Source organism: Eleutherodactylus coqui, chromosome 4, assembly GCF_035609145.1.
Source record: "Eleutherodactylus coqui strain aEleCoq1 chromosome 4, aEleCoq1.hap1, whole genome shotgun sequence".
In the NCBI taxonomy this organism is placed as follows: Eukaryota; Metazoa; Chordata; class Amphibia; order Anura; family Eleutherodactylidae; genus Eleutherodactylus; species Eleutherodactylus coqui.
Genome location: NC_089840.1, coordinates 84,027,721 through 84,042,545, shown reverse-complemented (window position 1 = coordinate 84,042,545; position 14,825 = coordinate 84,027,721). Strand labels below are relative to the sequence as shown.

Genomic DNA, 14,825 nt, shown 5'->3' with positions numbered 1-14,825 from the left:
CGAATCATCCCTCAACTAACTAGCATACAAATCCTTACACATACCACCCTTCCAAATATCTCCATGTGCTAACCCCCCTCCTTTCCCTAATAGACCCTTTTACCATAAAGTAAAAGCCTTCAAGTGGCACACATAAGTTTCTGGTTTCTAGTTGATATCTAGTACTCAAATGATGAGCTACATCAACCTGGCAACTACTTTCTTATATTCTGTAATACTATTCAGCAACGCATTGCATGTTTAACATATCTATGTCCGCTAATTGTATTCTAACGCAACAAATATGTCAACTTCTGGGGGGTTTTTTTGTTTGTTTGTTTATTATAAAATCCAATTAAAAATTATCGAAAAGAAAATGATCATATTTGTTTGCTCAGGCTTCAGAATGCCTACTGTATATGCGGGATTTCACAAGAGCCTATTATTACACAACTTCGCCTGTAATATGGACAAGTGTCCTAGTCCGACCGCAGGCCTACTGACCTGAATTCAGAACATAACAGATCCCTATAACGGTCTGAGTTTGGGTCAGTAGACCCGCGTTCGGGCCAGAACACTCAGGCATATAGTGTATTAGTAGGTAAAGAAACATTGTATCTATTGTAAGAATAGACAGTTTGAGCTCGGTGTGTTCTTGACGACAGCTTATACGTAGGGCAGCATATTAAAAGGGGTTGTCAGAGTATTTATTTTAAAATTTAAGCAAAAACATTACAGTAACATAACAAGTAGACATATACTCCCCTTACCCAGCTTCCTACATTCCCACACCACTGCTCGGTCCTCCGTGCCCAGTATTAGTTTTGACACTGCAGTCAGTGACAGAGATCAGCAATTGAGTGCTGAGCTCTGGCATTGGCTGCAGCAGCCTTTGACATACCGTAAACAGGCTGTTTTCACCTTTAAACGTGATGTTACTGAGGAGATCCAGAGCAGCGGTGCAGTTTACAGCAGGGAGTGGTGACTATATATGTCTGTTAGTGAGGGCGCCTTCACACTGGTGATCACAATTTTGCCACGAGAAAATAGCAGCAAAATTGTGTCTTTTTCCCGAGACTTTTGAGCGTCAGAGTTGCTTTTTCTTGCAAAAACCTCGCTGCCGCTTGCAATTTTCTCATGTGTTTTATTGCAAAAGTCAATAGGACTTTCTAATGTTAAAAATGTATCGCACAATCAGAAAAAAATTTCAAGTGGTGCTCTTGATTTATTGGAGTCACTTTTAAGATGCTATGAGGCACCAGCCAATAGTCTAATAGAAATCCTACACAGTCTGACAATGTAAGCACTGATTAGAGATAACAGACTATGTAGGGACACACACTATTGACTTAAGCAATGTGGCTGGATGGGGCGTGGGTCAGATGACATCCATTGATTTTAATGGAAGCCGGCCACGTGTAGTCCCTGAAAAAATTAAGCATGCTGCAATCTTTTTTTCCTACTGGTTTGAATTTGTGCAGAATGCCATGGATCGTCCACGCAGGACGTAAACTTAAGTTCCAGTTTCCGTCAGTTTCTCACATAACTGCTGGTAACTCTGACGGGCTGCTGGCCCCACTACCACTAAGCCCATCCACTTAATAATAAAAGATAGCGATGGGACCAGAAAAGTCAAAATAAAGTCACATTTTAGGTCAAATACAGTGCGTGGCAAAATGTGCAACTATTTTACACTGGAACATTGTTGCATTTTACATAATAAATCCCACCACCCCCCATCATAAACTTAAAGTAATGCAGGAGTGTAACAAAGTAAACTACTAGGTGATTCTGGGTCCAAAAAAAATGGCACAGCCCATATATTGGATTCAGGCTGGTCTCACAATTGCATCGAGAGGTTCCATCGCCGATCCTGTTGGAAATACTGGAAGAAAAAGCGCTACATGCAGGGCTTTTTTTTCCGTCCGAAGGCCAGGTGGAAAACAGGCGGACCCCATTACAGTCAAGAGGGTCCACTCGGCGCTGTTCGGTTCCATTCAGACAATGAACCGTTCAGCCGCAGGGATTCCCCTTTCCTGCTCCCCGAACTAGGAAAGCGGAATCCCCAGCACAGATGTGAAAGCACGCTTTAAAGTGGCACAAAGACACATGCAAATGCATCTTCTTCATAGAACACTTGGCAGTCATGTTTACCCCTCACTAGGACAACCGTCTTCATTTATCTGATGGGCTTTGATAGAACAGCTGTAATTTACAGCCATGCAATGTGTGCTGCACCTCAATGACGTCCTTGCACCAAGTTTACCTCCGTCCATTCCTAGAAATATGGTGCGTGTCCGATAACATCTACAGCATTCTTATAGATGGGAAAACTGCCAGGAGAACATTATTTTACATGCAGCACGGCCTCCTGCAATAATTCATGTTCTTTGGGCTAAACGCACACTTTCTGACTATATATATATATATATATATGGACCAACTGGTCTTGGTATACAGTAAATGTTCTTTATTTTGGAAACCAATTCCAGGAAGCGCTCGTTTGCTGACTTGTGAGTGTAAATACAGCTATTACCTTTTTACCTATTTCCCCTTCTACGTAACAAGTAATGTTTTTAGCTTTTTTCATGCATTTCTTTTATAGACATTAATAGTCCATTCCTTCAGGCAGTTTCTTACAGCAGCATGGGCCAGGCTAAATTAGGCCAAAATAAATTAACCAGGAAATACTGACAAGCCATTCACAAGTGTTAATAGAGCACGCAACTAGGACTATATGTGCTATGTAATAATAGAAAGAGATAACAGAGAAATAAGAATGAATTAAGAAGCACCTTCTTCTGGAGAGGTGGAGATGGGGACAGCGGTAAGGTCATTAATCACATAATCAAATGTTCGCCCTTCTTTGGCATACATCTTCAACACTGGAACACAATCCTCAACCAAAACCTGTGCAAGGCAAATATTCAGAGAACAAGGTTTATATTCATTTTTTTTTTGCACAAAAAAGACAGAAATGATACATTTTGCTGATAAGTTTAACATTTATATATCGTGACATGGAAAACTAGAAATAAAATAGGTTTAAATAGACACTAACTTTCCCCACAACGCATGCTCCTCTGACAGACTATGTGTGCATCATCAATTTTGTAATATACTTGGATTAAACTTTTATTTATTTTTTTAAACCACTGAAAATCAAGTTTGATGTGCCTGCCACCAGGGGTCTCACTTACAGAACCTTTACAATTCGCTGCCTGTTGTTAGGCATTTGGTTTCTCTAGTAACAGGGACATAGGAACAATGCTACTACATGCAACAAAGGGGCAGACATTCAGATGCTACCTTGCAGTTGATAGGAGCAGAGACATGCAAGGCAGCATGGAAAGTGTGGAGAGGAAGTCTCGAACAGTACAGAACTGGCTTAGGACGCCCCCATCCCCTTCCCCAGTAAGTGGATTGCAAACAGCAGGGTAGCAAAAAAATTGAATCTACATGGAAAAATGAACTGATTGAGGTGAAACTAGGTGCAAACAGTAGCCAATGAAGACCTGGGCTGTCACCAAAACTTTTGGAAAACTTAGGTACGCTTTAACAGAATATAGCTTATTATTGGTCTTTTTATAATACAATGCTCCAAACTCCCTTCGTAGTCAAAAAATTGATTGCAGCCACGACTAGATAGAGCTTACTGCATGCTGTTTTATGAATGAGCTCAATGTATCAGAAATATGCAGAGAGCTCCCTTCTAGTGCTTATGGAGCTAATTTGTTGCCAGAAACACACAGCTCCGTGCACACTGCAGTGGACTAGGATTGTATTGCAGCCAAGTGTGTACAGAGCTGTATGTTCCTGGCAACAAATTGTCTCTATATACTAACACAGAAGCCCAATGATCAGTTGGGATCTTGTCCTGTGAACCCCCACTAATCTACTATTGATGACCTATCCTAAGGATTAAAATCAATGTGGTTTCAAGACTAGAACTCTTAAAGTCCACCTATTACGATATACAGTACTAGCTGATATACCTGGCCTCGCCTGAGGTAATGTGATACAGATGTTTATGTGTTGCTTCCATGGAAAATTATACGAAGTCAAAGTTACTTTAGAGTAACCGAGGAATAAAATACGTATACACAGAGGAGCGTTAGATTCTCCTCAGGCTGCATATACCGATGTCCCTCTGCAGAATGTGTCACCCCTCCCGCTCTCTTCATTTGGGACCTAAAGAATGCTTGCGACAAATTTCACGCTAGTACGGCACCGGGAAGTTACATTACATAGAGGTGCACTTACTTTTCAAGTAGCATTGAATAATCAAGTTGTGATCCCTTTACCTTTCCTATTTAAGACCTAAAGAATGGTCGTGCCAAAATTTAATGTTTGTATGACACCAGGAAGTTAGAGAATTAGATTAGGTACATTACATAGGGGTGCCAATACTTTTGCACTTAGTATTGAATAATCGAGTTGTGACCCCTTTTTTACTTTTCCTATTTAGGACTTAAAGAATGGTCGTGCCAATTTTCATGTTTGTACGACACTGGGAAGTTACATTACATAGGGGTGCCAATACTTTTGCACTTAGCATTAAATTTTTGAGTTGTGACCCCTTTACTTTTCCTATTTAAGACCTGAAAAATGACCATCCGAAATTGCATGTTTGTAAGACATCGGGAAGTTAGAGAATTAGTGGCGAGTCAGTCAGTCAGTGGTGGCTTTCACCTTTATATATATATATAGATAAACTATACATTGAAACCTCTGCAAAAGACCATCTCTTTGAGACTATCGATCTAGAAGACGACTTTTCAATGCAATGTTTAGGTGGTCATCTGAAAGGGGTTTCTCTGTACGCATTTGCAACAGTATATAAAGCTAAAACTGTACCACCATATTAAACACTTACCTGATAACAATCCCCTTTCAGATTGTCTAGCACATCGCCACATGTTTTTCGCATATGTTGTCTACATCCATCGATCACCATCTGGTCTATGTTAGAAGCAAGTTAAGGTGGGATTACACGATGGTGACATTAGAATGAGTCTCCCTGGCAAACAGAATGCTATTTATTTCATCATTCACATTAACAGCCGAGTATAAAAATTGAATCCGAGTTGAAGGACATTAGTTTCACTGACGCCATCACTCAGTCCGTCAGCTACAATTCTCATTCACGGGCTAGATTTCTGTATTTGTGATTGTTAAACACTTCATCTGTTCTGGATATATAACAAATTCATTGTCGATTTTGTTTTCAAAAAGAAAAATGGCTTACCACCAAAGACATTCATGCCCCACGAATGGAGCAGCAGAGCGCATGTGTGATCACCACTTTCATTCACGTCTATGGGACGGATGTAGATTGCCAAATGCATTAATCTCCACCTGTCCCCTGCGCTCCATTCACAGGGGCATTTGGATAGGGAAAAAAATGTCTTTGGATTATCTCCTAATATGTAAGGTTTCTCTAATAAAGGGGATCTGTCATTAGGCTGTGCTGTCTGTTTCATTGTGGATGGGTTTTCTGCAGTATTAGCCCAAATGGCACAAAAATGGTCACTTGGCTATTCGTAGTTAACAAATAAGACAACAGACTCACAGTTATCAATAGTTAAAGCAATTCATGACAGCATATCAGGTGTAAAAAGTAAAAGGCCAATTTTTATCCCTCCATCTACTAGGGGAGCGATCTGTCCACCACTGAGTTATGGCTGCAGTATAAATTATACATATAGTTTATATATATAATTATATAGTTTCACACATATATATATATATATACACACACAGATATATATATATATATATATATATATATATACATATACACACACACACACAGATATATATATAGATATATAAATATATATATATATATATTAGATATGAGATAGATAGATATGAGATAGATAGATATGAGATAGATAGATATGAGATAGATAGATATGAGATAGATAGATATGAGATAGATAGATATGAGATAGATAGATATGAGATAGATAGATATGAGATAGATAGATATGAGATAGATAGATAGATAGATAGATAGATAGATAGATAGATAGACTGCAGCCCATCATTCGCTGGTGAGAGGGAAGGGAAGAGGCAGTGCTCCCATCAGAAAGACAGCAGACTCAGCTATGAGGTCTTGACAATATAGTTTTCCCGTCTGTGGCAGGCTATATAGGGATTGGGTTGTCCCATTTGCAATACTGATGACTATATGCCAGGGACGCCAGTTGCACACCAGGCTTATAAACCCCCTTTTTACTTCTTCTAAAATATTTTGCACACCAATTCCTTACATATTTCAAGAGGTCTGCTTAACTTTAGTGAATTTTAAACTTTACTCCCAAAGGATGAATCACACAGAAGCAAAACTAACCACAAGTAGACCTCCGATAGTCCTTTACTAATTACTCAGGGGCTAAGTCAGGTGTTCATCCTATGGAAATGAATAAAAAAAATAAAAAAACAGGAAAATGCTCAAAAATATGGATCATAAGAGGTCTATAAAGAGGGGGACCAAAGAAAGAGGAACACCTGTACGCCTGTAAACGTTGGGAAGGCCAATCAGTTATCCACAGAATAGGCAGAATAGGTGCAAATCCCCCATCACTAGAGCATCTATCAGGGAGGGCACCAGTCGGCAACCCAAGGATCTAATCAGGTCTCGGTGGGATACAGACATTAAAGAACAAAAAGACAGGAAACGCCCAGAGGAGTTCACCAATTATGAATATACAAGGTAGAAAGGAGGCGTACCGGTACTTCCCCAGAGGGAGTATGAAATCCGATGCTCTACCCCCCTCTCCCAGGAACACTCATCAGACTGCAGCAGGTAAGCACTATTTATAAGGGGTGACAGTGATGATCTGCTGCAGTCTGACAAGCGGGTAAAGCATTGGATTTCATACTTCCACCGGTGAATTACCGATGCGCCTCCTTTCTACCTTGTTGTAGATTTCTAATTGGTGAGCTCCCTTGAGCGTTGCCTGATTTTAGTTCTTTTCTATCAGATAATGAACAAAGATTTGCATTGAAAGCCATAATGAACCGCAGTCCAAATTACGGTACAAAAGTGAATTACTTTTCATAAAATAATGAATAAACTTCATCTGTTAAAACCAGAAAACCTCCTTTAAAACACATCAGGCAATCAACACGGTAGGGGAATATTAATAACACACGATTTAGTAGTTGGAACACAAAAAAAGCTGAATAAATATTATGGGATGATATAACTTCCATAACGTACACTCTCGTGAAATACACCAGACCGGCTGGATTTCCGTTTTCTAAATGGTAGAGACCCATTTTAATCTTCCATCTACATTTTAATGGTCTTATGACTATTTACACTAACCGAACTTGACAGATATAACCACATTTCAAATGGCTCATTTTACATTTCAGCGCTGGAGAAAGCCACATAAATAATGAGATTATGGTTAAGTGTGCAGCGCCTTTGGATTCTAGCAGCTACAATTCACAGGCCTAGACAGAAATCGAATCCATTGCCACAGCCAATTAGCACTGAGCTATGCTTCTCCTGCAAACCCTGGAGGCACTTTCTTCAAAGTTGCGGTAATGGACAGACGATGGAGGGATAGAGGGATTATTTTCTAATCTGACAGTTTTCTTTTAAATGCTTATAGCATAGATGCATAATATATATATATATATATATATATTCAGTGAGCTAAGACTCTTGATGCTTCATACTTATGTGCTGCTTCAAATGAAGCAACACGCAGGTCATAATGCTATTTCACATACCTGTCCTGTTAATTCTGTCACTCTGTTCTCTTTAATGTAAGTTTTCAAGGTGCTCAGTAGACTTTAGGGCTTTAAAAGGATTGTCCACCCAAGCAAAACCTTTTGACCGGATCCCGCTTCTCCACTACTGTCGTGCCCATGCCTGGTTCTCCAGTGCTCTCCACTTACTGCTGAAACAGATACAACATGGGGACATGTGACCTCTACAATTAATCACTGCCAAACTGGCTGCAGCAGTCACATGTCCTGGTGTTGGTGACATTGCGGCAGCAGACAGCAGCAAGGCAGCATGCAGCAGTGGAATGGAAGTGACAGGAGATCAGGCGGAGCGACGATGTCTTCTTTTATGTTTTTAGAGCACTCCAAGCTACCTTCAAAAGGTTTGGCTTGCTGGATAAACCCCTTTAACTGGAGCCATTGTTGCATGTTACTAGTCTGTACAGGTATGCTTGTCAAAATGACACTACCTACTCTCACCCAGAACTGTGACGGTAACAAGAGGGCATCCTCTACATCTTGAGGAAAAGAAGGTTTCATCGCTAACACAGAAGAGGGTTCTTTACTGTAAGAGCAGTGAGACTGTGGAACTCTCTGCCTGAGGACGTGGTGATGGCAAAATCCATTGAGGAGTTTAAGAGAGGACTAGATGTCTTTCTTGAGAGCTATGATATTGCAGGATATAGACATTAAATAATCAGCAGAGTTGTTGATCCGGGTCTTGGAGTCAGGTAGAAGCTTTCAAATATTGATCAAGGGATTATTCTGACTGCCATTATAGAGTCAGGAAGGAATTTTTTTCCCCCCACAATGGGCTAAATTGGCTTCTGCCTCATTGTTTTTTTTTTCCCTTCCTCTGGATCAACAAGAGGGGTGGAAACAGGCTGAAGTTTCTGAGGTTCAGTTTCAGCCAATAGCTGCAAAGCAGTAAGTAATGTCATATTAGGGGGTTATGTTTTGGTAGCCCCTTTCAGTCATCTGTGCAAAGAAATCTGTGTAAAGGCATATATACATCCACCCAGCCTGTGAATAAAGTATATAGCTACATAAGTAAACAATGGAGAGCATATTAGCGAGTACTGCAACACATTCTATTTGTAAATCCTAGAGAACCCCTGTAAGGTATATGAAGAAAAGCAATTAAGTTCTCTGTAGGTAGGTAGGAACACCCCACAGATAATACTTGTAGAATTGTATTTTGCACTAGTCCACAACATCACCTAAAGACAGAAAAGGATATTTCCACCATGGTAGCCATCTTTGGTTTCAGTTTGACGAGTTCGTACAGTATGCCACCATCGCCTCCTCCTAGAATTAACACTTCTTTCCCACAGTAGTCCTCCTTACCACTGCCCATAATGGCCTGGGTGTACGCTAGATCACTTTCTGCTAAGTCTGTAAGAATACAAATATGGTACAGTCTGAGTAATTCCTTAAAGAGAATAATAAAGTAAGCCAAGTAGAATTATTTATGAGATATACACCTACATCCTCCCATTCATGCAACAAAGTATTGCCTAGGGATATTAAAGATTGCTCAAAAAGAAAACATACAGCAGTAAAGTACATTATATAGAATAAGTTACTAAGCATGTATGGTTTTTTTCCGGGACTTAAATATTAATGACCCCTCTTTAGGAGCCATGGATGCTCTTCCAACTCTACACAGCCTGTAGACGAGGGAAAGCATCAGAGACTTCTACAAAACATCAATCTGCTATGCAACCTCCTCACCCTCCCTGCTACGATCTCAAGCCGGCACAGCCATTAGTTATGGCCAATCCAGCAGGACAGCCAGATACATAAAGAGGTACACAAACTTTACAGCAATAGGGGCCACCTAATAACTGTATAGATATATCAGGGGACAATACAAAGATCTCTCACATCATCTATTTATACCCAGAACTGTGACTATAACAAGGGGGCGCCCTCTACATATAGAGGAAAGAAGGTTTCTACACCAACGTAGAAGGGGGTTCTTTACTGTAAGAGCAGTGAGACTATGGAACTTTCTGCCCGAGTACGTGGTCATAGCGAATTCGATAAGAGATCAAGAGGGTCCTGGACACCTTTCTTGAGTGATACAATATTACATGTCACTTAGGACTTCAGATGAGTCAGTCAGTGATGCAAAGAATTTTTCGATTGCTGGATTAGAGTCAGGAAGGATTTTTTTTCCTTCCTCTGGATCAACATTGGGGGATAATAGGCTGAACTGGATGGACATGTGTCTTTTTTCAGCTTTACATACTATGTTAATAAAATAGTAGGACATTTTCAGTGAAGATTATTCAGAAAGTTTCTAAATTTTGCATTTGGAAAGTAAATGAAAAATATAAAATAATATCCAATAAAAAAATACGTTTGAAAGTTTCAAAAGTTTTTATGGTCCGATTACACAGATATATATATATATTTTTAATTCATACAGTTAAAAGTAAGTGCAATGATACAGCAGAAAAGCAAATAATCATCAACATACACTAAAAGTATTGTTTAGCATTGGTGATTGTAAGGCTCTGGTAATATTTGTTATGCCTTTTCACTGAAGTTTTGATTGCCTTTTGATCTGCAGAAAAGCATAGCTACATTTATAAATCGGTAAAAAGAACAACCCCAATGCTGAAGTATCCAGCATTGCTCCTGTAAAAACACAAGCCATGCCACCAGTGTAATTAATGCCATAGGCTTGGTCCTCATGGGGCTGATTTTCAGCGGAATGTTCATAGTGGGCATTCCACTACAGATAAGCTGCCGAAAGCCTTTCCCTAAACTTGCACCACTTGGTGCAGGTTTTGAAGTGGGTTTCAGTGCGGAATTCACCCCCCCCCCCATTGAGAGGGGGTGAATTCTGCAGCGGAGACAGTGATTAAATTGACATGCCGCAGAATTGGAATTGCCATACAAAGGCATCCTATAACTGCATACAATTTGTATAGCACATATTTCTAACAGTATGCAGGACAGAGCTCTGATGTTGGATGCTGTTCTGTATATGTATGTAACAGTATGCAGGACAGAGCTCTGATGTTGCAGGCTGTTCTGTATTTGTATGTTACACTATGCAGGACAGAGCTCTGATGTTGGGTGCTGTTCTGCATATGTATGTAATAGTATGCAGGACAGAGCTCCGATATCAGAGGCTGTCCTGCATATTGTTACATACATATGCAGAACAGCCTCTGACATCAAAGCTCTGTCGATAGCTAGATACCCTATTTCCCTGAAAATAAGACCTACCCCAAAAATAAGTACTGGCCTTATTTTCTGAGAGGCTTGAAATAGAAGCTTTATCCCCAAAATAAGCCCTAGTTGCACTACATTAAAAAAAAAAGAGAATACATTACCTAGCAAGCTTTGTCCAGGTCCTTCCCGCTGCTCTCTAGAGGTTCAACACTCTTCCCACAGTCCTCAGACACTTGTACAACCATCACTTCTTGGTTACGGGATTCATAAATAAATCCCACTTCTAAGAAGCACTGGATGAACCAGTGAGATGGTTATGATTGGCTGTGGCTCAGCCAATTCATAAATCCCACCTCTAAAATGCGGTTCTTCCATCACTGCTAAGCCAATCAATGCAGTACTGGATAAACCAATCACAGCCATTGCATTGGTTCATCCAGCGCTGCATTGATTACCTGAGCAGCGGTCGAAGAATCAATCACAGCCATCAATTTTTGGGAGGCGGGATTTATGAATACCTTAACCAAGAAGCGATGTTGTATGAGCGGCCAAGGACTGTGGGAAACGCGTTGGAGCTGTGGAGAGCAGCGTCTGGGACCTGGACCGAGCCAGCTAAGTATAATAAGACCTCCCACGAAAATAAGACCTAGTGCCTCTTTTGGGTGCAAACATTAATATAAGACAGGGTCTTATTTTCAGGGAAACACGATATGAGATAGATAGAAGTCTTATTATATAAATGGATTGTTACAAATTATCTTCCCGATGTTAAACACTCATAACTCTAGTATTTTTTTTTTATTGCTAATAAAATCATCATGACAGATCATTCTTATGTGTTTCTGTTGAATAATTTCAAGAAATCCACAACGCGCTTTCCAACCCAAAATAAGAGCTGGGGAGTGTGCGGATGGCAGGGAAAAAGAATTGAAAAAGGTTACCATTTTATGCAGACTCAGACTGTAAAATGTTCTAGTTATGTTGTACAAATTTCACAATCTTTTTTGAGCCATTACATTAATCCACTAGACATCACTGATAAAACAGAAGTCACTTACTAACATCTCCATTGAGGATGAGAATGTTTCCAAACTGCTGGGAGTGGAGAATCTTGATGTTCTGATAAGGTGAATCTTTACTGTAAACTATTTCATCTATGTCGTACTCTACTAAGCGCCCGTCAGCGGTGGGCCAGTATCTGTCAACCTTTGCTCCCCGAACAATGGCTGGCAATCTAAGGTGGAAAAGAAACAGAACAATCAATCATCTGTTTACTAAAGAAACAACCAAATAATGGGCACAAAAGGAAGCTAAACTTCATAAACTCGGTATATTTATTTGGACTACACGATGCACTGCACTATAGGACACGCTGAGGCTTAGAACTGAAAAAAGAGAAAAAAATATGTCATACTTTCTTTGTCATCCAAGGTAGTGAAATGGCCAATGACGCTTCGTTATGGTGGTGTAGGCCAGAAGATGGTGTTCATATTTTATAGTAAGCTAAACAGATAGTCTCTCCATGCATGGTCTTCCAGGTAAGTCTGTAATAGACTTGTGTTATAAGCTTTAAGAGACAGCAGCAGCCTGAACCAGAAATGAGAGAGGGGGTGTGTCTCAGACTCCAGGAGACCCTGTAGATCAACTACCAACCCAGATCTCAACTCTGCCCTAATGGGGATGAGCTAAAATGCTGCCAAGGAACAAGATCTGAGGAAAATAAATAGCAGATAATCATCATCTACAAGTACTGAATTACATTAGCATTTTTGAACTCCTAACTGGACAGTCACTTTAAACATTTAAATTATACCTATTATGTTGAATATATATTGGCGATGCATGAAGATAAGAGAAATAGTTAATAAAAGCACTTATTACATGTGTTTATAGTCTGAAAAAATGTGTATCTTCAGTGTCATTTCTTCTGAAAACGTATTATAAAACACAGCAATTATACACAAAATTTGATTACAAGGGGTTGTCCAAGTTACATATATACCGTATTTTTCGCTCTATAAGACGCACTTTTTTCCCCTCCAAAGTTGAGTGAAAAAGTCAGTGCGTCTTATAGACCGAACGTGCCGAGATCAGACCCGGCCGGAGCTGAAAAGGATCGCAAATCCTTCTTACTGAGCTGCCGGCCATTTGCATACAAAGCCGGCATAGCAGTAGAGCAGAGCGGCCGCACAACAGCTGATTGCTGGGGGCGGGGGAGGAGCAGGGAGCAGAGCGGCCACACAACAGCTGATTGCTGGGGGCGGGGGAGGAGCAGGGAGCAGCGCGGCCGGCTCCTACAGCAGCTGATTGCTGGGGGCGGGGGAGGAGCAGGGAGCAGAGTGGCCACACAACAGCTGATTGCTGGGGGCGGGGGAGGAGCAGGGAGCAGAGTGGCCACACAACAGCTGATTGCTGGGGGCGGGGGAGGAGCAGGGAGCAGCGCGGCCAGCTCGTACAGCAGCTGATTGCTGGGGGCGGGGGAGGAGCAGGGAGCAGAGTGGCCACACAACAGCTGATTGCTGGGGGCGGGGGAGGAGCAGGGAGCAGAGTGGCCACACAACAGCTGATTGCTGGGGGCGGGGGGAGGAGCAGGGAGCAGAGTGGCCACACAACAGCTGATTGCTGGGGGCGGGGGAGGAGCAGGGAGCAGAGTGGCCACAACAGCTGATTGCTGGGGGCGGGGGAGGAGCAGGGAGCAGAGCTGCCACACAACAGCTGATTGCTGGGGGCGGGGGAGGAGCAGAGTGGCCACACAACAGCTGACTGCTGGGGAGGAGCAGGGAGCAGAGCGGCCAGTACAACAGCTGATTGCTGAGGGCTGCCGGAGGAGCAGGAAGCTATTATACAGACAGGCAATTCCTGCTATATTGCTGACAGTGTGATAAAGATAGCAGGTCCGCTCCACACCAGCACCCATACAACAGATGATTAGTGAGAGGGAGCTGCTGCTCCCCCTGCTCAGCAGTCAGCTGTATGTACAGACACTCTCACATTTGCCAGCTACATAGGAGAGGGAGGGGCAGAGGGAGAAAGAGCTGCCTGTATTGTGTATATATTTGTGCCTAGTTATGCATAACCATAATGATACATGCCATGCAGGGTTCCTAGAAAGTTGGGTGACAACTAATGGAATCATTACATTGTCACTCAGCTCTTCCAGGATCCTGAATGCCAACTGCACAGTTATGCAAGCATGCATACCCCATACATTGTCATAACTATTCAACGTGGGATTCAGGGCTCCTGGAAAGCTGGATGACAAGTAATGAGATCACCATTACATTTATACTCAGCTTTCCTGGATCCTGAATGACAGGTTGACCTAGTGGTATATACTTCATTCCGAGGCGGTACTACTGCTGTTTATTTCTCCTGTAATACCTCCCTCACTGCCTGGTCTGAGGAGTTCAAAATATTTTTCTCCTATTTTCCTCCTCTAAAACCCAGGTGCGTCTTATCATCAGGTGCGTCTTATAGAGCGAAAAATACAGTACATTTTTTTCCCTTTTAAGTAAAACCCTGTTCTCCATGCTATAACATAACTAACCAGCGTATTCTCCCCTCTCCCCGGCTGTGTCCCACGGTGCTCCTCAGTCCTCCGATCCTTTGTTTGTTTACAGGCTGCAGTCCCTCCCGATTTACAGGACATCACAGGTGCTGCCGCCAATGACAGAGCTCAGCAATCGAGTGTTCAGCTCTGTCATTGGTTGCAGCACCTGAGACGTCCCGTGAGCAGCCCGGGGGCAACCTGAAAATGTGACGTCAAAGAGGAGACCTGGAGCAGCGGTGTTGGACACAGCAGGAGCGTGGTGAGGGGAGCATGCGCTGGTTAGTTATGTTATAGCATGGGGAATGGGATTTTACTAAAAAAATACAACTCGGACAACCCCTTTAAGGCATTGTTACTT

At 41.7% G+C, this 14,825-nt stretch overlaps 1 protein-coding gene across 1 annotated transcript in view; it reads right to left on the bottom strand.

Moving 5' to 3' along the window:
* SMS (spermine synthase) overlaps positions 1–14,825 on the bottom strand; it is a 137,626-nt gene that overhangs the window by 65,138 nt on the left and 57,663 nt on the right. Inside the window, exons 5-8 of the mRNA XM_066599796.1 lie at positions 11,976–12,151; positions 8,969–9,123; positions 4,856–4,945; positions 2,775–2,889 (exon numbers count right to left, since the gene is read on the bottom strand). Of these exons, the coding sequence (XP_066455893.1) occupies positions 2,775–2,889; positions 4,856–4,945; positions 8,969–9,123; positions 11,976–12,151 (536 nt within the window). The remainder of the gene's footprint in view (positions 1–2,774; positions 2,890–4,855; positions 4,946–8,968; positions 9,124–11,975; positions 12,152–14,825) is intronic.